Raw genomic sequence first — 19,437 nt, forward strand, 5'->3', positions numbered from 1 at the left:
ATGTGGGATGTGTCAGGTGAGTCCTGAAGGGGTTCAGTCCAAGTCTGATGTGGAAGTGAAAATTTGTTCAGTCATTTTTTTTTTCTTTTCTAGTTTTTAAAGTTTCACCACTTCTTTCGCCCAAAAAAAAAAAAAAACCCCTCAAATTTGGGGGAATTTTAATTGGTGGAGAGAAAAAAAGATTGTCACGTTAACAAAAGCTTCCAAATGAGTAACAGAAGTTGGCAGGGATTTGGTTCCTGGTCTAAAAGTCTTGGTTTAGTCCAAATCTTGCACAGAAACGAATTTCTAGAAAACTCATGAGTCACATTGTTCAAGTCCGCCAAATGTTCCAAGGTACTAAATGGCATAACGTGGTCCTGCTCTCTAAGCAAATGCTGGCGTCTTGACCAAAGTCCAGACCAATTGCTTCCAAGTCCAAAGTCGTTCGGCTCATGTTTCACGCAATTAATTTGGTCCAAGTGCTAAGAAGAGTCCTAAAGGTTTTAGTTCTAAGTATTGCTCAGACCTGAAGGAGCACTTGGTTAGTGTGGTACAAGTCTCAAGATAATAAATTATATGAAACTTGTATAAAAGGTGGTCCATGTCTCATGCAAATTCCTGAGTCATGGTCCTGAGTGTTCGTCAAAGTCCCAATTTGCTACCAATTCCAGAATTACTCTTTGGGGGTTTGGTTCAAGTTTTCCACAAGTTTCCAAGTTACTTTGGATCTTTGCTCGACTTCCACATCGTTTGCTCAGAGTCTAAGATTCAGAACTCTTGAGTGATTTAGTCGTAGCCTTAAGCAAGTCATAAATGGTTTACTTTATAGGTTGTGTTTGAGTCCTGCAAAGATCCCAAATCATCTGATCTCATTTAAAGTTCTATGTGAGTCCTAAATCTTATAGTCCAAGTGTTTTTCAAGTTCGAGGTCTTGAGTCACTTGGTTCAAGTCTTTGGCCCCGAGTCTTAACCAAAGTTCCAAATGATTCCCAGATTTTCTCTCAAGTCCAACGCCAGTGGGATCCAGTCTCGGGGGAGTCAAAGTACAATGCATTTTTTTTTTGGGTCACAGTTTTGAGTCTAGTGTCACTTGGTTTCAATCTCGGGCTCCAAATTTTAACCAAGGGTCCAAGTTATTCTCAAAGTTGAGAGCAAGTCCAAAATCATTAGTATTAAGTCCCGCATGTCCATTTCAAGGGATTCCCACAGTCCCAGAAGGTTTAGTCAGTCTATTTTGAGTCAAGTCTTGATTCAGTTCTTCAGTTACTTGCACATTTCATGCAAGTTCCACATAAGTCAGTCTCAAGCAAATACTGTATTAAGAACTGCCTTGTGATTTAGTCTTGATCTTAGGCAAGTCAAAAATATGTGAGTGAAAGGTTTTGTCCCGGTCTCGCACATATCAAACGTCATTTGATCTCAAAGTTCTCTGCAGGTTACGAATCTTGGGGGCCAGACTGTCATTTTAAATCTTGGTTCTTGAGTTGTTTGGGTCCAGAGAGTCGAAAGTCCCAAATGATTCACAGTCGTGCTAGCAAGTCTAAAGGGAATCAGTTTCAGGGGCGTCCTGAAGTGTTTATGGTCCCAACAGCTGTGTTGATTCCACATCAATTGGACTCTTCCCCCATGTGCCAAGTCCTTTGGTCCGAGTCTAAATGATTCCCAAGTCAATGAGTCCACGCCGACATTTCGTCATAGCAACAAAACGAAAGCCGTGAAAGTGACCTCATCCCACAACAAGCAAGATCCTTCCTGTTCCTCCGCCTTCCCCTCCAGTCCCGAGACATTATTGCTTTTTCAAAAAACATCCAACATGGTTGTCGTCGCTCTCCGGGAACTTTTAGTTTTGCGCAACTTGAGCTACGACACGTCTAGTTCAGTGGTCCGGGTCCCCCGAGAGGACCCGAGCGGTGCTGGTGTGTTTTGCGGGGCCGAGGGCTACGAGTTCTTTGGAGTTAGGGTGACTCGAATTTTTTTTTTTTTTTTTATGGCATGATTTATCAAAATAAATTAAAATACCCTGGAAGCTTGGCACTGCTGGGAAAGGAAAATTAAAAAAACTACAGAAACCATAGAGCGCCTATTCCAATTTTTTTTTTTTTTTTTTCTGCACAAATGTACACCATAATGCAGGATCTAACACCTAAGGGACTATCAATAGTGCTGCTTCGTTGTCATATTTCATCATACTCTAAACGCACAATCATCATAAATCGGCTTATCGAGTACTTTCGGTCTTCAATTGGCACCACTACCCCTTCAAAAAAATGTTTTCTTTTTGGCCCCCCAAGAAAATGAAGAATGAAAAACATTTTTTTGCGTTCAACTGGGGGGAAAAACAAATGGCAAAAAGTGTCACTTTTTCGGCTGCCAGTTGAAAAGGAAAAGCCGACACGCGGATGAAAATCTTCCTATCGACAGACAAAAGTCGAGCTTTTGGTTGGCTCAGCTGGGAGTTCCGAGGTCCTGGTGGAGCCTCACAGGTGACCCCCTAAGGCGCTGGTGACGGGCTGGTCCGGGCCCCTCGCCAGGGCGCCCGCCGACGGTCCCTGCAGGCGCTGCAGCTCCAGGATGCTGTCGATGGCGCTCTGAAGGTGTTCGCTGAGCACGACGTCTTCCTGCAGGGAGCCCGGCGGCGGGTTGAGTGACGGGGGCACGTCCAACCTGAGGCATTTCACCCTGGGGGTGTCCTGCGGGGGAGGCGCCGGAAGACTGTTTTTCTTTTTGGATCCCACCCCATTGGGGATCTTGTCGTCGCATCGAGGATGCCGCGACGCCCCGTCGGGCCCTGCGCCGCCGTTGGGCAGCCGACCCGCTCGGTCCCGCTTGGGACCGGGGTCGGCGACAGAACTCCGTACCACCTTGCGGTGGCCGCACTCCTGCTTGATTGTAAGCCTCAGAGCCCCGCGTGAGCTGGAACGGTACGTCTTGAGTCCAGGCGGGCGGTCTGACAGTCTTTTCCAGGCTGGGGAGCAGGCCTGGGCTGACGCTTGAGGCTGTAAGACCCCCGCGCGACGTGAGGAAGATGCTGATGAGGTCAAAGACATCAGGAAAGACTCTGAAATCGCAATTTGAGGTCTTTAGGAATGCAGGATTTTCTCATGATGATCATGTGACTGGTGTTATACGTGTGTGTATTTTATTCTTTCTTTTCCCTTCATACTTTGAAGTTATTATGACAGATCTTTTGCGAGGCGGAATTCTGGAATGTTCCAAGGAGTGCCTATGTAAGGACGAGAGACACCATCAACGGGGACCTCCTTCCACCGCACCGCTGCTTGGGACAAGTACGTGGACGCCTTTTGTGTTTGGACATTTCCGGAACATTTGTTCACTTTGAATATTCGCTGCAAAGAACGTTGGCCTGTTTGGTAATATTCGTGCAACTCTGGTGACTGTTCGTCATCCGGCTCGACTACTGGGTCTTTGGACTTCTATTTTGTGTTGGTTCTTTTATAGTGTCTGTTTTTGTTTTTGTTCTGGAACTCGGAACTAGACGAAGTAGTTCTGAGCAAACCAGACAGAGAGTTGTGATTTTGATGGACATGTTGGCGAAGGAAACGGACGTTATGGGTAAGTACGGCATCCAGCAAAGGAACTTTGAGGGTCAGATGGTGGTGGACTTCGCAAAAAGGATTGAATTGGCAGTAGTGAACACTTATTTCCAGAAGAGACCGGAACACGGAGTGACCTACAAGAGTGGAGGCAGAAGCACGCAGGTGGATTATATTTTGTCCAGACGGTGTAATCTGAAGGTTACCGACTGTAAGGTAGTGGTGGGGGAGAGTGTAGCTCGACAGCATAGGATGGTGGTGTGTAGGATAACTCTGGTAGCGGGCAGAAAGATTAAGAAGACAAAGGTAGAACAGAGAATCATGGTGTGGAAGTTTAGAGATGAGACAGGCTCTAGATGGACAGGAAGAGCTCTTGGAAGACTGGAATACTACTGCCAAGGCACAAGGTACTTGGGGTGCCTTCTGGTAGGATAGGGGAAAAGGAGACTGGTGGTCGAACCCCAAAATACAGGAAGTCATCCAAGGAAAGAGATTAGCGAAGAACTGGGATACGCAGAGGACTGAGGAGAGGCAGAAGTAATACATCGAGATCCGACGTAGGGCAAAGGTAGAGGGTCGAAGGCTAAACAAGAGGCATATGATATGTACACCAGGTTGGACACGAAAGGAGAAAAGGATCTCTACAGGTTGGCCAGATCGAGGGATGTCAGACAAAGCCCTGCTAACCAGAAACACCGAAAAAACGGGTGCAATGGTCTCGATAACGGGAAACTATGTAAAAACCCACGGCAGAAGCCAAATCCAGTCCTGCTAAGGGAAAACTGAAATTCCGCCACATTGGACTCATCAGTACGATCAAAATGGCCGAAAACCTGGACCAGTGAGTCGGCTTGGAAAAGAGTGTGAAAATGGTGCCGCGTTGAACGCATCGGTCGGATTGAGACACAGTAACGTGAAATTGCGGTATTCCAGTTTTGGTTTTTGTTGGGCGTATGGCTTACCCGGGTCTTTGTGCGCCCGCTGCCTGTCCTCTCCCAGGGAAAAACGCTCCGCCTGCAGGAAGAGACGCTCCAGCATCACCATCTCCGCCGATGGACTCTCCTGCTGTGAGAGAGTTTTTGTTCTTTTTCCCACCAGGGTGCACACTAATGAAATTGTTTTTATATTGAATTATTATGATTATTATTTTTTTGTTTACCCATGTTTCCCTGACCAATAGCTGCCTGTATTTGTTCACCATGTCCTTGGTGCGCTTGAGCAGGAACCTCGACACGGTGTCAAACTCCTGGTCCACTGCGGGAGGTACGTGAAAAAAAATAAATGGCGTACAATATTCAATTTTCTGTAGTAGGTAATTTGCTTTTGTGGGCCAACTAAAATGACTTGGCGGGCAGTATCAGGTCCCCGGGCCTTGAGTTTGACATCAACAATGTTTGAATTGTACCATGATCTCCGAACAGTTTTAATATCATTTCCAACTATAATTATCCTTAAAAGTAAATTGCTTCGACGTGATTTGATTTTTGCACGTGAAGTGAAGACTCTCCTCAGCTCCACTAACAACCCAGGCTAAATTTAGCTCCTCCCTGACGCACAAAGCTCGTCTCAACGACCGGCGCTGCATCACTTCCACGCACTTCCTGGAGACCAGTTCCAATTAAAACACCACTTTAGCGCCATCTTATTGAATATTAAAACATTATTGAAATTATGAAAGAGTTTTTTTTTGCGGGGGGCTAATAATGGAGGATTATTCCGGGGGAGGGGGGGGGCAAATTTGCGAATAGATGGACTACGCTTGGTGCTTCAACGAGAACAAGAGTGATGTGGGCCCACCTAAAGCGAGGTCCTCCTGGGAGGGGGCGTGGCCGGCGCAGACGTGGTACGGCAGCAGGCGGCGGGCGGCGTCCGACGGGGTGCGGAAGGCCGGGCCGGTCCGCGGGTGCTGGACCGCGAGGTGGTCCGAGCAGAGGAGCTGCTGGAATCTGAGGAACAGTCGAGATGAGGTTTTTGTCTCGGAACGGCGGTTTAGAGAGTGTCGACTTTTGACGATATTGTAATACACGGGTGTCAAACTCGAGGCCCGGGGGCCAGATCAGGCCCACCGCATGATTTTAGGTGGCTCGTGGAGGCAAACCATCTGGGGTTTTTTTTTGTTCAAATCTGTACTGAAATTTCAAATGCCAAATGGTCATGTCATAAATGACAACATTGAGCTATTACAAGCATTGTGTTCCCAAACAACAATACAGTGAATATTCGGTTCTCAAACAAATCTGTTTTCGAACGAAAATTTCAAGATTTTTTTATTTTTATTTTTGCTTCTGTTTTCGGACGAAAATCGGTGCAGGAATGCCTGCGACAAAACCCCGGAAATAACAACATAATGCGCGTGGCCTGACCAGTTATTACTGCTTATTGTTTATAACGCAGCCTCTGTATGCTGAGGTGGGAAATGTCGATTCGGTTTTCGGACGAACCGCCTTCTGGAACGGATCGTTGTCGAGAAGCGAGGTTGTGCTGTACTTGGGGGGGGGAAAAACCCATTACCCTTGATTTCTGATTCCAAAACTACTTCATAAATTTCACGCGTAAATATGATGAGGCGGTCAAATATTTTGTAGCGTTTCAGAGCCATAACGGCCCTTGTGCGAAATGGCCCGCGACAAAAAATGAGTTCGATGGGGGCGGGGCTACTTCCAGGTGACCCACCTGTGACGTCTCGTTGCTGGTGTTGGAACTTCCTCCGGCTGCAGCTCCGCACCTGCCAGCTGCGTCACACCAACAATCCAAAGGGTGATTATTTATGTCATCAATATTAAAATCTCTTTCAATTTCCCTCTTCGCCCCCACCTGCTGGTTTCTTGGCTCGGGGCCCAACTCCCGGGGGGCTCCGATCCCGCAGCGGTGCCGCTCGTGGGCGTTCGGGGAGGGCGACCGCACGTCGGGTGTCGGTACGTCGCTCTTGAGGACCAAGGCAGCTGTCGGTGCTGGGACGAGAGACGTTTTTAAATGATGGAAAAATGAATTTGTTGTGTTCGAGTTGCTGCTAGCGTGAGAGTGTTCGGATTTCCGCTCACGTTCCCAGAAATGCTCGTTAGGTTAATTGTAGACTAAATTGTAAATAGGTGAGAACATGAGTGATCGTTTTAGGGCGGGGGTGTCAAACTCGTTTTTGTCGGGGGCCGCATATGGTTTTGGCCCTTATGGTTCCCCTCATTAGGACCGTGAAACCCCTAAAAAATATTTGATGACCTCAATATTTACATCAATTTATGAACTGCTTTTGGAATCGGAAAACACGGTTAATGAGTTTTTCCAACTATTTTTTGGGGGGTAATTCAAAAATGCACACGTCAATATCACAACGTTATCATTTATGGAATATGACAATTTGAAATGATGGTACAGATTTTCACAAGAACTATGGAAGTTGCCTTTGCGGGGCCACATAAAATCATGCGGCGGGCCGGATCTGGCCCCCGGGCCTTGAGTTTGACACCTGTGTTTTAGTGGGATCACAGCAGTCTCCCGTTTAGCGGGGGATGTCCCAGACCACCTTTGTACTTTGCAGTAAGCGTATTTCACTCTAGCGTGTGACTCGATTCCAAATTTTGGGGATTCCGTTTTTTTACGCACCCTTCCCCTTCTGGTTCCTTCAGTTTCCAGTAAAATTCTACGTGGGGAAAAAAAATCTTCACAGAAAATATCATATCATAGCACAATTAAAAATATAGAGCAAAACTGGACTCCCATCAAGTCTATTTTTTTTTTTTTATAAGCAGGTCCAATGCATTCTCTCTGGGGTTTAAGTTTGGGGATTGTTGGACCTGATTCCAAACTTTTTTTGCACACACTTTCCCTCTGGCTCCTTCAGTTTTCAGTGAAAGTCTACATGGAAAAAAATCCTGTGATATAAGTACGATTAAAAGGATCGAGCAAGACTGGACTCCCTTCAAGTTTTTTTTATAAGCAGGTAAAATGCATTCTCTCTGGGGTTTAAGTCTGGAGATTGACTTGAGCCCACCCCCACCAATTGAGAATAAGCGCTGTAGAAAATGGATGGGTGTGTTTTGAAGAGAAACTTACTGATTTGTGTGTGCTGTTGGACGGGGGGGTCCACCCCCAGTACAGGTGAGGGGTCCGACTGACGTTGAGGCACTGGGATGCTGGGGGTCAAAGTGGGCTCGGAGGACGGCGCCTGGGACGGCGAGGCGGGTGTGCCCCTGCTGTGCGCGAACAAAGCCTGTGAGCCCTGGAACCGGCGGGGGACCCGGTACTGGACTTGCGGCCCCGGGGACGAGCCCTCTAGTCCGGAAAGGGGGTTCGGATCGGGGAACGCGGCCGAGTCCCGAAGCGAAGGAGACGAGCCCGGCGGGGTCACGTCCTCGGAGTCCGAGGGGAGCGGCGAGGGGTCCGGACACGAGTCTGACGTGACGGTCGCTGGTTGGTTCTCTTGCTCGTTGTCCGCCGTCGAGGTAAGAGAGTCGACCGAGACCGCCGGGGCGACCCCAACCGATAGGTTGGACGTAACGGGAGAGTCGAGCGCTTGCTGGGGTGCAGACAAATATTCCATGACAGATTGCATAATTTATTTACAAAAAAATAATCTTAATTGGACAAGATTGCTCTCAAATTCTGGTATAATTGATTTTTTTTTCTGTGCATTAATCTTTTTTTTTTCTCTCATTTCAAAAGATGACTTTTTCAACTCAAATCGCATTTTTGTCTGACCAAAAAAAAAATGTAATTTTACTCCCCAAATATTCATCTTTTCATCAGATTCTCTCCCTTATAAGATGACTTTCCGCTTGAAAATTGTTTTGCCTCATAAACCATGTATGTTTTTTTTCCTTATTAATTTATTCTTGTCTCACTTAAAATTCAAACTATTCTCACATCTTTATTGTGGAATGATTTTTTTTTTATTTTAAGTTTTAAATTAATTTTTTTAATTTTCATTTTTTTTATTTTAGTTTTTTAAATAAGATTACAAGATATGTATATATTTAATTTCCTAATCAATTTGATTGGATTTTTGTTGTGTTTTTTTAACCCCTTCATTAAATTACTTACAAAAATGTGCACTTAATTTCCTGACTTAATTTTTAAAAATAAAAACCTATCGTTAAAAAAAATTAAACTAAGATATTGTAAAATTTCCCATGAAGATTACATATTTTCTGAAATTAAAACTTTATTGCATTTATCAAAATTATTAGTTCATTGTTCTTAATGATTCTTTAACTTCTGGTATGCTTTCATTTTTTTTAAGTTTCCAAAATCTTTTCAATAAACTATTTGTTGTGACTTTTTTTGGGTCATAAAATTTCTTCTTTCTTCTTTTTTGCTAATGCTATGAAAAAATGTAAATTTTATTTTCTTTTTCAGATCATTCTTGTAATTCGTAAATGATGTCTCGTAATTCAATATTTCAAAGTAAATTTGAAAATGTGTTGACGTTCTGACCTGCTGCAGTTGTTTGACGAAGTCCTGGTCCTGGCTCAGGGACTGGACCACATCCTTCACCACGTGGGTCACGTCGGGGGCCGCCACCATTTCAGGTGGGGGCGGCAGGACGCCCGCCAGGGGCGGCGAGGGGGCGGGGGGCCGCGCAGTCACCTGCTGTTGGCTCACCGGACCCGAACGCTGTGGAGGTGGAAAATTTAAACTTCATAACTTTTCCAAATGTCAAATTTGGATGATATTCTTATTCGTCACCTGTTGATGAAATCTTTCCTCCGAGCCGCCGCTCCCCTCGGGGAGAATCACCACCGAGGCGGGCTGAAGGCCCCGCTGGGGGTCGGTCGCCGCCGCCACCGGCAGGCCCTGCACCACCGCGGGGGTGTTGACGATGGATATGGAAGCCAAGTCCGAGGGCAGCACCCCAGAACCGTTGATCAAGGTGATGCGGTTTCCCAGAGCCGCCCCGTGCACCAGAGTGGCCCGCTGCCCCTGCCCGCCGTTCGCGTAGCCCGTGGCGAGCTGCGCCGGCATCTGGAAGACAGTTGGGGAAAAGATGGCGGCCTGGCCGAGGGCCAGCTGCCCCGTCGCGAAAACGGGGCTGAAGTTGAGCGGTCTCTGGGGGACGGTGAGGAACTGGGAGCCGTCCACGATGTGCCCGCCGAAGGGAGTCCCCTGCGGTCCTTGGGGAGTGGCGGTCAGCAGAGGTCCGGCGGCAGGTTGGGTGATGGTAACCTGGGACTGACCTGGCAGAAGAAACTGGTTTTGGCCTTGAAAGAGTCCCTGAGGCTGAAGCATGAAGGAGCCGCCCTGGTTGAGCAGCTGCAGGCGGACTGGTTTGGGGAGCGGCTCGGGGACCGCCGGGGCCGGGGCGGAAGGCTGCTGGGAAAGGAGAATATTTGGGGAGGTGGTCCCGGGAACGAGCGTGAGACCCGGAGCGGGTTTTTGCCCCAACGGCTTCGGGCTGATCTGGACCAGTCTTGGCTGGATGCTGACGGGCAGCTTGGGTTGGATAGGGAGGGGGGCACGCTGCAGGACGATCCCCGCGGCCGGGGCGACGAGGGGTCGGGCGCCGGCGGCTTTATGGAGGATCATACCGGAGCCCTGAACCAAGGAAGTCTCCGGCGAAGGGGCGGGGAAAACCTTCCCGGGCAGGAGCCCCATCAGCTGAGGAGGGCCCGTCGGCTTTAGGGAGGGACACCCCGGCCCCACGGCCAGCAAGGAGGGCTGCGGGGGCTCGACGGCCGCCTGAGTGTCTCTGGGCAAGCCCGGGACGACGGACTTGAGGGCAAACGACAGCGCGGGCGGCGTCAGGACGGGCGGGTAAAGGGAGTCCCCCGTTTGGGCGACGGTCTGCTCCGTGATGTCGGCCTCCTTCAGGCTCTGCTGCAGGATGTCGCAACAGGCCACTTCCTCTTCCTCCTTCGCCGCCACCTGGAAAGTCAGCACCACGACACCCCCGGCACGCTGATGATTTTTTTTTTTTTTTTTTCAAAGGCAATCCTTGTGCGCCAGAACACGATTTGGTCTTGAAGATTCTGGTTCTCACCTCCTCCTCCTCCTCCGACCGGGATCCGAGCCCGACCGGGGACGGCTCCCGCGGCGGTTCCCCCCGCCCGGTGTCATCCGCGCCCTCCGGTGACGAGAGGAGCGCCTCCTCCAGGAAGGAGAGATCCACGCAGCCGTGGGGCGGCGTATTGGGGGAGCTTCCGCTGTCCCCCAGCAGCGAGACTGGACTCTGGAGACCAGATCAAGGGAGAACTCAAATTCTGCGGTCATAACCACCAATACATTGATGTGATATTTTTCTTAATATCTAACGTTGTATTTATAACTGAATTTTTACCTCAAGTACAGATACCTGAAAAAAATCTACTTCGCAAACGAAAGTATTTGTACTGTTGCTGTGCAACGCCGGCTGGCGAGAAGCCAAAGCGGAAGCACGACTTAACCGCGGTTCCCGCCGGGCCCGTCGGCAGACACTCACCGGGGGGTCTGCGAAGAGAGACGTCTCCCCAGAGGAGGCGCTAATGAGCAGGTCTTCGGTCTGCAGCTGGCGGCGGGAGATAAGCAAACAATGTGAGGAGAGAAAAAAAATGGAAGCGATAAGCTAGCAGCGAAAAACATATATATATATATATTTTCTTTTTTGGTGTTTTTTTTTTTTTTTTGTAGTCACCTCAGCGGTCCCATGAAGGAAGTCGTTCAAGGCTTGGGGGTCACTAAAACGCAAAGGAGTCACAATGGCCATTTGAGAGGTACGCAAACTAGACAAAGACAAAATTTCACCTTGTGTACTTTTGAAAACAATCACATAACTTCGCCTATACCAAAAAAAAAAAAAAAATCTGTTATGCTTGATAGTTACAATCAGTAAAAAACGCCATGGACGGGCTAACTAACAGCATCAGTGTCAATATGTTACAACCCTCTAAGTCACAGATATTTGTACAAAAATAGCAGAGCAATACACGACGATCGAACATACCCAGCCGGGGTCATATATCCTTTATCCTCTGCGAAGAAAAACTGTTACTGCGGCTTACTCAGAAGTCCATATCCCGCTAAAAAAACAATTTATGCTTAATAGTTACAATCAGTGCAAAACGCCCCAGACGGGATAACTAATAGCATCAGTGTCAATATGTTACAACCCTGTAAGTAACAGATATTTGTACACAAATACGATAATTGCACATACCCAGCCGGGGTCATATATTCTTTATCCTCTGCGAAGAAAAACTGTTACTGCGGCTTACTCAGAAGTCGCGATCCCCCCCCCCTCCCCAAAAAAAAAAAAATCATTTATGCTTAATAGTTACAATGAATGCAAAACTCCATAGACGGGCTAACTAATAGCATCAGTGTCAATATGTTACAACCCTGTAAGTAACAGATATTTGTACACAAATACGATAATTGCACATACCCAGCCGGGGTCATATATTCTTTATCCTCTGCGAAGAAAAACTGTTACTGCGGCTTACTCAGAAGTCGCGATCCCCCCCCCTCCCCAAAAAAAAAAAATCATTTATGCTTAATAGTTACAATGAATGCAAAACTCCATAGACGGGCTAACTAATAGCATCAATGTCAATATGTTACAATCCTGTAAGCAACAGATATTTGTACACAAATAGCAGAGCAATACACGATAATCGAAGGTACCCAGCCAGGGTCATATATTCTTTATCCTCTGCGAAGAAAAACTGTTACTGCGGCATATTCGGGAGTCTTGACAGTCTTATTCACATTCTATTCAACTACATTATTACTGTATGTTTTTATCAATATTACAGTATTATAGAGCTATTCTTCCGATTGAAAAGCTGGAACAGAATTACGGCATTTCAATTAATTTCAATAATAAAAATAATTTGAATGTTTGGAATTCTGAACGTGACCGTGGAATGAAAAACTCGCATCTCAAGGCGAGAACATTTCCTAATTCTTGTATGTCAATACGTATATCATCAGATATGTACTCTTTATGTATATACTCAAATAAATTTAAACTTTATTTCCCCCCCCCAAAAAAAAAAAATCCCAATTCTTTCTTGTAAAACGATAACTCATTCGTGACTTTTATTCTCCTAAAATGAGTGCTCGTTGTATTTCTAATTTACGACCCTTTTTTTTTGGGGGGGGGGGTGGACAGGGGACAGAAACTCACCACAAAACATCAAGAAGACAAGTCCCGTCTTCATCCTCCATGTCCACTGCCAGGGGGAAGATGTCACATATTGAAAAACAAAGGGCAGGTCTGTGAAAATATTTGCAAATTACATACGTGAATTTTTTCTTGGGTTTTTTTTTTTTTGGTTTTGGGGGCGAGTAAAACATAACATGATAAACTACTCCAGTAATCTTAGTGAATTCAACTCGATTAAAAACAAACAAATGGTACATGTTTTAAATATGATTAATATGATTTGTATATAGTGGCGGCACGGTGGATCAGCTGGTAAAGCGTTGGCCTCACAGTTTTGAGGACCCTGGGTTCGATCCCGCCCCCGCCTGTGTGCGGTTTCCGTGTTCTCCCCGTGACTGTGTGGGTTTTCTCCGGGCTCTCCGGTTTCCTCCCACATCCGTTAATTGGACACTCTAAATTGCCCATAGGTGTGATTATGATTGCGGCCGTTTGTCTGGATGTGCCCTGCGATTGGCTGGCGACCGGTCCAGGGTGTCCCTCGACTCCTGCTTTTTGACAGCTGGGATAGGCTCCGGCACTCCCCGTGAGCCTCGTGAGGATGAGGGGCTAAGAAAATGGATGAATGGATTTTTTTCCTGGCGATTAGAATATGTTAAAAAATAAAAATAAAACTGGGATAGGCTCCAGGACTCCCGCGACCCTTGTGAGGATAAGCGGCAAAGAAAATGGATGGATGATTTATATATAAATATATATATAATGATTTATTTATTTTTCTAAATGTTTGGTGCATTTCAAAAGTTGTTTTTTTTATAAATTCTAAATTAGTTTTATTTCCTTTGACTAAGATATTAAAATATATATTTTTAATAATTAAAACAGTCAGTAAAAATGTTTTCCCCATTTTTGAATGTTTTTTTAAAATTTTGCAAAACTCTTAAAAAAAAAAAGGGAGAGAGAGAGGGAGAGAGACAGAGAAAATTTGGATTCAGTCTCGTTTGAATCAAATGTTACGTTGGCCGATGATTGCTGCATATTTCATAATTGCCATTCGATCCGGACGATTAAAACAAACAAAAATTGCTCGCCGCTGATGTCATCGCCCATCACTTTAATAATTTAGCAAACTGTTCGTATGCCATTGGGGTTTGGTTTAATTTTCTTGTGAGGATAAGCGGCAAAGAAAATGCATGGATGGAACGATATATATATATATATAGAGAGAGATTTTTTTTTAATATAAATTCCAAATTAGTTTTATGTCCTTTGACTAAAATATATATTTTTAATAACTAAAACGATGTCAGTAAAAATGTTTTCCCCATTTTTGACCATTTTTTAAAATTTTGTAAACACTTCAAAAAAAGAGATAAAATTTGGATTTCGTCTCGTTTGAATCAAATGTTCCGCCGGCCGATGATTTCTGCATATTTCATAATTGCCATTCGATCCGGACGATTAAAACAAACAAAAATTGCTCGCCGGTGATGTCATCGCTCATCACTTTAATAATTTAGCAAACTATTCGTATGCCATTGGGGTTTGGTTTAATTTTCTTGTGAGGATAAGCGGCAAAGAAAATGCATGGATGGAACGATATATATATATATATAGAGAGAGATTTTTTTTTAATATAAATTCCAAATTAGTTTTATGTCCTTTGACTAAAATATATATTTTTAATAACTAAAACGATGTCAGTAAAAATGTTTTCCCCATTTTTGACCATTTTTTAAAATTTTGTAAACACTTCAAAAAAAGAGATAAAATTTGGATTTCGTCTCGTTTGAATCAAATGTTCCGACGGCCGATGATTTCTGCATATTTCATAATTGCCATTCGATCCGGACGATTAAAACAAACAAAAATTGCTCGCCGGTGACGTCATCGCCCATCATAGGTAAAGCTTCGGCTGTTATATTACTTGTGTTTATTAGTAATATTAAATTCAGAATGACCCCCCCCCCCACCCCCCCCAAACACGCATGAATGCACCTTACTTCAGTGGCGAGGGGCTCCATACAGAGCGGTCGGTGCGAGTGCTGGTGGCCGCCTCATGGGGAATCGCGGCCGGACTCTCTCGTCCGAAGGGGTCGGCGGCTGGGGGGGGACGGGGCGCGGGGGGGCTCCTGGCCGAGGAGGATGCGACGGCTGCGGGGGGACGGCGACCGCCGCCGGAGCATGGCTGCTGCGGAGGGTCGGGAAATATTACATAGTTCAGCGTACACCCCACCTCTGCCCCCCCCCCCCCATTTTAAAAAAATGGGGAGGGGGGGCTTGTTTACCCCGCCGACACCCGCATTATCACCACAACCGCGTGGAACCGTAACGACGAGGACGTTTACATCTGAAACGTTATCCGATGACGTTTTTTTTTTTTTTTTTTTTTTGGAAATGGGGGGTAATGTTGTGATGTTGGGGTAGGACGGGGGGGGGGGGGAGATGCTGACAAAAGGTGCGAGGCACGGAAGCGTCACGGCCCCCGCCGAGCGGCGAGACACCGGCGCGCTCGCTCGCTCCTCGTCTCGCGACGGAGAAAAGCGAGTGAAGATGGGGAGGGAAAGAAAAGGGGGGAAAAAAGGAGAAGACTCACCCCTTCTTTGTGCTTTATTGTCCTGTCAAGCGGGCCTCTGCGCCATCGATTCTCACTCAGAGCTCCTTTCAGATGCTAAACGCAGGAGGGGGGGGGGTGCGGGGGGGGGGTCGTGGAAGTGGAGGGTGTGCGCGTGTGTGTGTGTGTGTGTGTGAGGGGTGGGTGTGAGAAACAGACTGCAAGAGTCGAGCGCACAACACAAAGGTGCAGGGAGAGAGAGAGAGAGAGAGAGAGAAGGGGGGGGGACGGGGAGGGGGGGGGGGGAGACGAGATCCACCGCAGGGGCGCCGAGCCGGAGGGTCGCCGGTGAGCCCCGCTTTCGCCGCCGAATAATAATCTCAATGAATAATAACGGCAACGGTGTTGAAATTCTGCTTTTGGACAACTTTTACAACTCATAAACAATAATAACAAAGGAGCACTATAAAAATATTAAAACTTGAGTTACATTGTATATTCTGATGTCAGTAATAATTATGGCATAATTGAAGTTCTGATTTTTCGCACCTAATTGTCCTGTAATTCCCACTTGGCTGACTTTGTTGGGTCTGAACGTCGCCATAGGAACCTTGCAACCCATCGACGGAGCGTCTCCGTCCTTTGTGGTCTTTGCGCAAAATTTTCTTAGCCCCGTATCCTCACAAGGGTCACAGGTGGTGCTGGAGGCGGGGTACACCCTGAACTGGTCGCCAGCCAATCGCAGGGCACGTGGAGACAAAACAGCCGCGCTCACAATCACACCTTGGGGCAATTTAGAGTGTCCAATTTGTGTTGCATGTTTTTGGGATGTGGGAGGAAACCGGGGCAGCACGGTGGATCTGCCGGTAAAGCGTTGGCCTCACAGTTGGGAGGACCCGGGTTCGATCCCGGCCCCGCCTGAGTGGAGTTTGCATGTTCCCCACGAGCCTGTGTGGCTTTTCTCCGGGCACTCCGGTTTCCTCCCACATTCCCAAAAGCATGCAACAATGATTGGACTCTGTAAATTGCCCCTAGGTGTGATTGTGGGTGTGGCTGTTTGTCTCTATGTGGCCTGCAATAGGCTGGGGACAGGTTCAGGGTGTACCCCGGCTCCTGCCCGTTGACGACTGGGATAGGCTCCTGCACTCCTTGCGACCCTATTGAGGATAAGCGGCAAAGAAAATGGATGGATGGGAGGACACTGGAGTGCCCGGAGAAAAACTGACTCGGGTACAGAGAGAACACGGGTCCGGGATTGAACCCGGGACCTCAGAAATGCGAGGCCAACGCTTTACCAGCTGACCCACCGTGCCGCCTGAGTCAAACTTAATTTTTGCAAATGATAATTTCATGAGTATTTTTCCCTTTATTCCCAAATTATTCCTGTAAAATTACAAGAAATCTTGTTGCCATAAAACGACTACTTGACTCATAAATTTTGGATGAAAAATTCATTTTCTTTTCCTCCAGACGAATACTTTTTTTTTTTTTTCTTGCAACATTGCAGATTCCCCCCCCCGGAAATCGCTCTTTTCGCGTAGTTCCAAGGCGAAAGTGAGAAATGGACACACTCCGACGGTCGTGTAAATGAAAGCTTTATTCGTAACACAAACCGTAAAATACAAAAATCTTCCTTCCTTCGAGGGGGCGACACACAACAGAGGGGGAACGGATGCACGGGACCGGGTCGGAAGAGGACCGGAACGCGGCTCAGTTGGCGGCCTGCTGGGCCTGACGGCGCAGCAGCACGTAGATCTTCTCCTTGATCCAGTCCTTGTTGTTGGGCTGGTACGTCTGCGTGTCGGCGCGGTACCTGAACGGGGAAAAAAAAAAAAAAAAAGTTCAGTGCGGTCTAAGTCCGGGGTTTCAAACCCGTTTTCGTCGCGGGCCGCATCGTGGTTCCGATTCCCCTCAGAGGGCCGTCATGCCTGTGAATCCATGAAAATCTTTCGCCTCATCATATTTACATATAAAATTTATGAACTAGTTTTGAATCACAAATCAACCGTAACAGGTTTTTCAACTATTGGTCATGTTTGCTAACACAAAAAATGCTTCCAATATCTCACTTTTATCATTTATGATGTGACAATTTGAAATTTTGTTACAGATTATCACAAAAATCACAGAAGTTGATGTGCATGATTTGCCTTCGCGGGCCACATAAAATCACGCGGCGGGGCCGGATCTGGCCCTCGGGCCTTGAGTTTGACACCTGTGGTCTAAGTGTTTCTGATAACGCAAAAGTTCGGATGTTCTTGTAGGCTTTTCCTGATCTTTTTTTTTTTTTTTTTTTTAAATAATAATAATAATAATAGCTTGGTTTTGTGCTAACAACGACTGTTATTTCAAAGAGTGATAAAAATGACCTCCATGTTGGCTCGGTCCCACCGCCACGCTTGTTTCCTGAGGGTTCTGGTGGGGGAAGCCCGTCTCACGTACCCCAATCATACCTTTCGGAATTGCGGCCATAAAGTTCCGCCTCGGTTGTTACGGGCCATTACGCATTTTTCCCCTCACATGGATTCGGTCATTTTTTTATGATTTACCGGTAGTGTTTTCTTGCCACCCACAGCCCAGACACATAAAGACTAGCAGCTGTTGTCACCTGTACTTGCCCCCGTCACCCCAAAAACTGAGATACGGGAGACCGCCGTACTTACACCAGGCAGCTGAGGTCCGCCAGGTCGTCAATGAAATCAAAGAGCTGGCTGATGTCGTACGTGATGGACGGACTGTTGGGGTTCATCCTCTTCAGGTGCTCCTCGTACATCTTGCACACACCTTTTGTACCGTACACAAACACAAAGTTTTTACTACAATAAACCCAAATTATGTGCACAGTGAAGCCTCATTTATGCTGTTACAGAGATCCAAATCTGCGGTAAAGACCATAATAGTAAAATTGCATACAAGGTGGCACAAGATGCCGACAAACTACTTTTTTCCTTATTAGACAATGACCTATGGCCTTATTTAATATTCCGCCTCCCTTAATGTCAACGTGATTACTTGACCCCAAGATGGCGCCAAAGCATTTTTTTAATATTACACAAAAAACTGTAAATAGATGCGATTTTCAGCAAATGAGTGAGAATTTAAAAAAAAAAGATGAATGATGAACGCGACTGAAAGGGGGAACAGCGTATCAAATTCCATAAACATAACCACAACTACTTTTTATGCAATACAACAAAAACGACAATCGCGTTACCTTCCATGCACTCGTTGACGGACTCGTAGTCGGCATACGTTCGTCCCTCTGGCCTCTTCGTGGGTTGCACCAGCAAGATTGTGTGAGACTACGAAAGGAATTTAACCATTTCATTAGCAGTCCAAGATTGTCATACATAGTTAATTAAAAAAAATAATAATAAGATGCTTCCTGGAGACTGAAAATTGACTTTTTACATGTTTGTAAAAAAATAATAATAATAGCTGGGTCTTTGCAGTCCCTTCCTACTCAAGTGTGAACTAAACAACTGAAAATATTTAATAAGATGCTCATTTGAATTTCTACCCAACTCTGTCATAATCGCAGATATTAAATTACCTATTAACTGTTAAATTGTACACAAAAAAAAAATCGCCCAGTTTGAGTCAGAAATGGACTCGTGATGGTCATTACATATTGCGTTGTTTATTGTCTATGTATTTATTTGATTTGAATGAAGTTGCTTTTATTTTTGATTTGTTTTGCACGTGTTTGCAGCCAGGTCGGCATCGCAAATGAGAATCCGTTCTCACCTGGACAAATAAAGGGTAAATAACAAATTCAACGGTACAAGTTGACATTTATTTTAGCTAAATGAGGTGCAAAATCACTTGGGGAACCTTTACAACAAGGAGGACTTACTATGTAGAGCACGATTATTTTGGAAGGGTGCATAAGCTGTTAATTCACAAATGCCTCAGCCTCGCTTCCACAAAATGTATTGCTAACTCTTAGCTAACAGCTAACAAGCAGCGCCGAATTTACTCGTTCGAAATACGCAAATCAAAACAAAGTCCCGTCCAACACTTTCGCGGCTACTGTTAGAAGCGAAAGCACCCCTGGTGAAGATCCCGCCTACCATGATTTAAAATGGAGATTTCGGTCGAGTTTGTGAAGGTTTTTGACGATGGCAGTCGCGTTTCTGCCGCTGCTGCTACTTGGACGAGTTGACTTCTGAACCGGAAGCACAATCTCGCCACCCCTGTCTTAATTCATTTTGTGAAATGTTACGATTGCGTTTTAACTTTGGCATTATGTTGAAATGTGTTAATATTTCAAA

At 46.0% G+C, this 19,437-nt stretch overlaps 2 protein-coding genes across 2 annotated transcripts; both read right to left on the minus strand.

The window, feature by feature from the left end:
• Positions 1-721: 721 nt before the first annotated feature.
• si:ch211-168d23.3 (BRD4-interacting chromatin-remodeling complex-associated protein) lies at positions 722-11,462 on the minus strand. The gene is made up of 13 exons (XM_061844376.1): positions 11,449-11,462; positions 11,140-11,182; positions 10,948-11,013; positions 10,510-10,698; positions 9,211-10,394; positions 8,849-9,168; positions 7,483-8,066; positions 6,351-6,461; positions 6,210-6,268; positions 5,334-5,482; positions 4,696-4,790; positions 4,499-4,601; positions 722-3,040 (listed from the first exon to the last, which is right to left on the minus strand). The coding sequence occupies exons 1-13, from the start codon at positions 11,460-11,462 to the stop codon at positions 2,460-2,462; spliced, it is 3,498 nt and encodes a 1,165-aa protein (XP_061700360.1). The 3' UTR covers positions 722-2,459.
• A 5,279-nt stretch (positions 11,463-16,741) lies between these two features.
• LOC133513399 (enhancer of rudimentary homolog) lies at positions 16,742-19,385 on the minus strand. Its single transcript, XM_061844156.1, has 4 exons — positions 19,237-19,385; positions 18,378-18,465; positions 17,827-17,947; positions 16,742-16,976 (listed from the first exon to the last, which is right to left on the minus strand). Exons 1-4 carry the CDS (start codon positions 19,237-19,239, stop codon positions 16,874-16,876), a joined length of 315 nt encoding a protein of 104 aa, XP_061700140.1. The 5' UTR covers positions 19,240-19,385; the 3' UTR covers positions 16,742-16,873.
• Between the last annotated feature and the right edge of the window lie 52 nt (positions 19,386-19,437).

Source organism: Syngnathoides biaculeatus, chromosome 15 (assembly GCF_019802595.1).
Source record: "Syngnathoides biaculeatus isolate LvHL_M chromosome 15, ASM1980259v1, whole genome shotgun sequence".
Taxonomy (NCBI): Eukaryota; Metazoa; Chordata; class Actinopteri; order Syngnathiformes; family Syngnathidae; genus Syngnathoides; species Syngnathoides biaculeatus.

What these genes read in the sequence shown, in the direction of transcription:
- LOC133513399 (XM_061844156.1), bottom strand. An exon ending in CGTCAACGAGTGCATGGAAG is followed by an intron (nt 17,948 to 18,377) that starts GTAACGCGATTG and finishes ACGGTACAAAAG; the next exon opens with GTGTGTGCAAGATGTACGAG. An exon ending in GCGGACCTCAGCTGCCTGGT is followed by an intron (nt 16,977 to 17,826) that starts GTAAGTACGGCG and finishes TTCCCCGTTCAG; the next exon opens with GTACCGCGCCGACACGCAGA.
- si:ch211-168d23.3 (XM_061844376.1), bottom strand. An exon ending in TATTGGTCAGGGAAACATGG is followed by an intron (nt 4,602 to 4,695) that starts GTAAACAAAAAA and finishes ACTCTCTCACAG; the next exon opens with CAGGAGAGTCCATCGGCGGA. An exon ending in GCGGGCGCACAAAGACCCGG is followed by an intron (nt 3,041 to 4,498) that starts GTAAGCCATACG and finishes TTGCGATTTCAG; the next exon opens with AGTCTTTCCTGATGTCTTTG.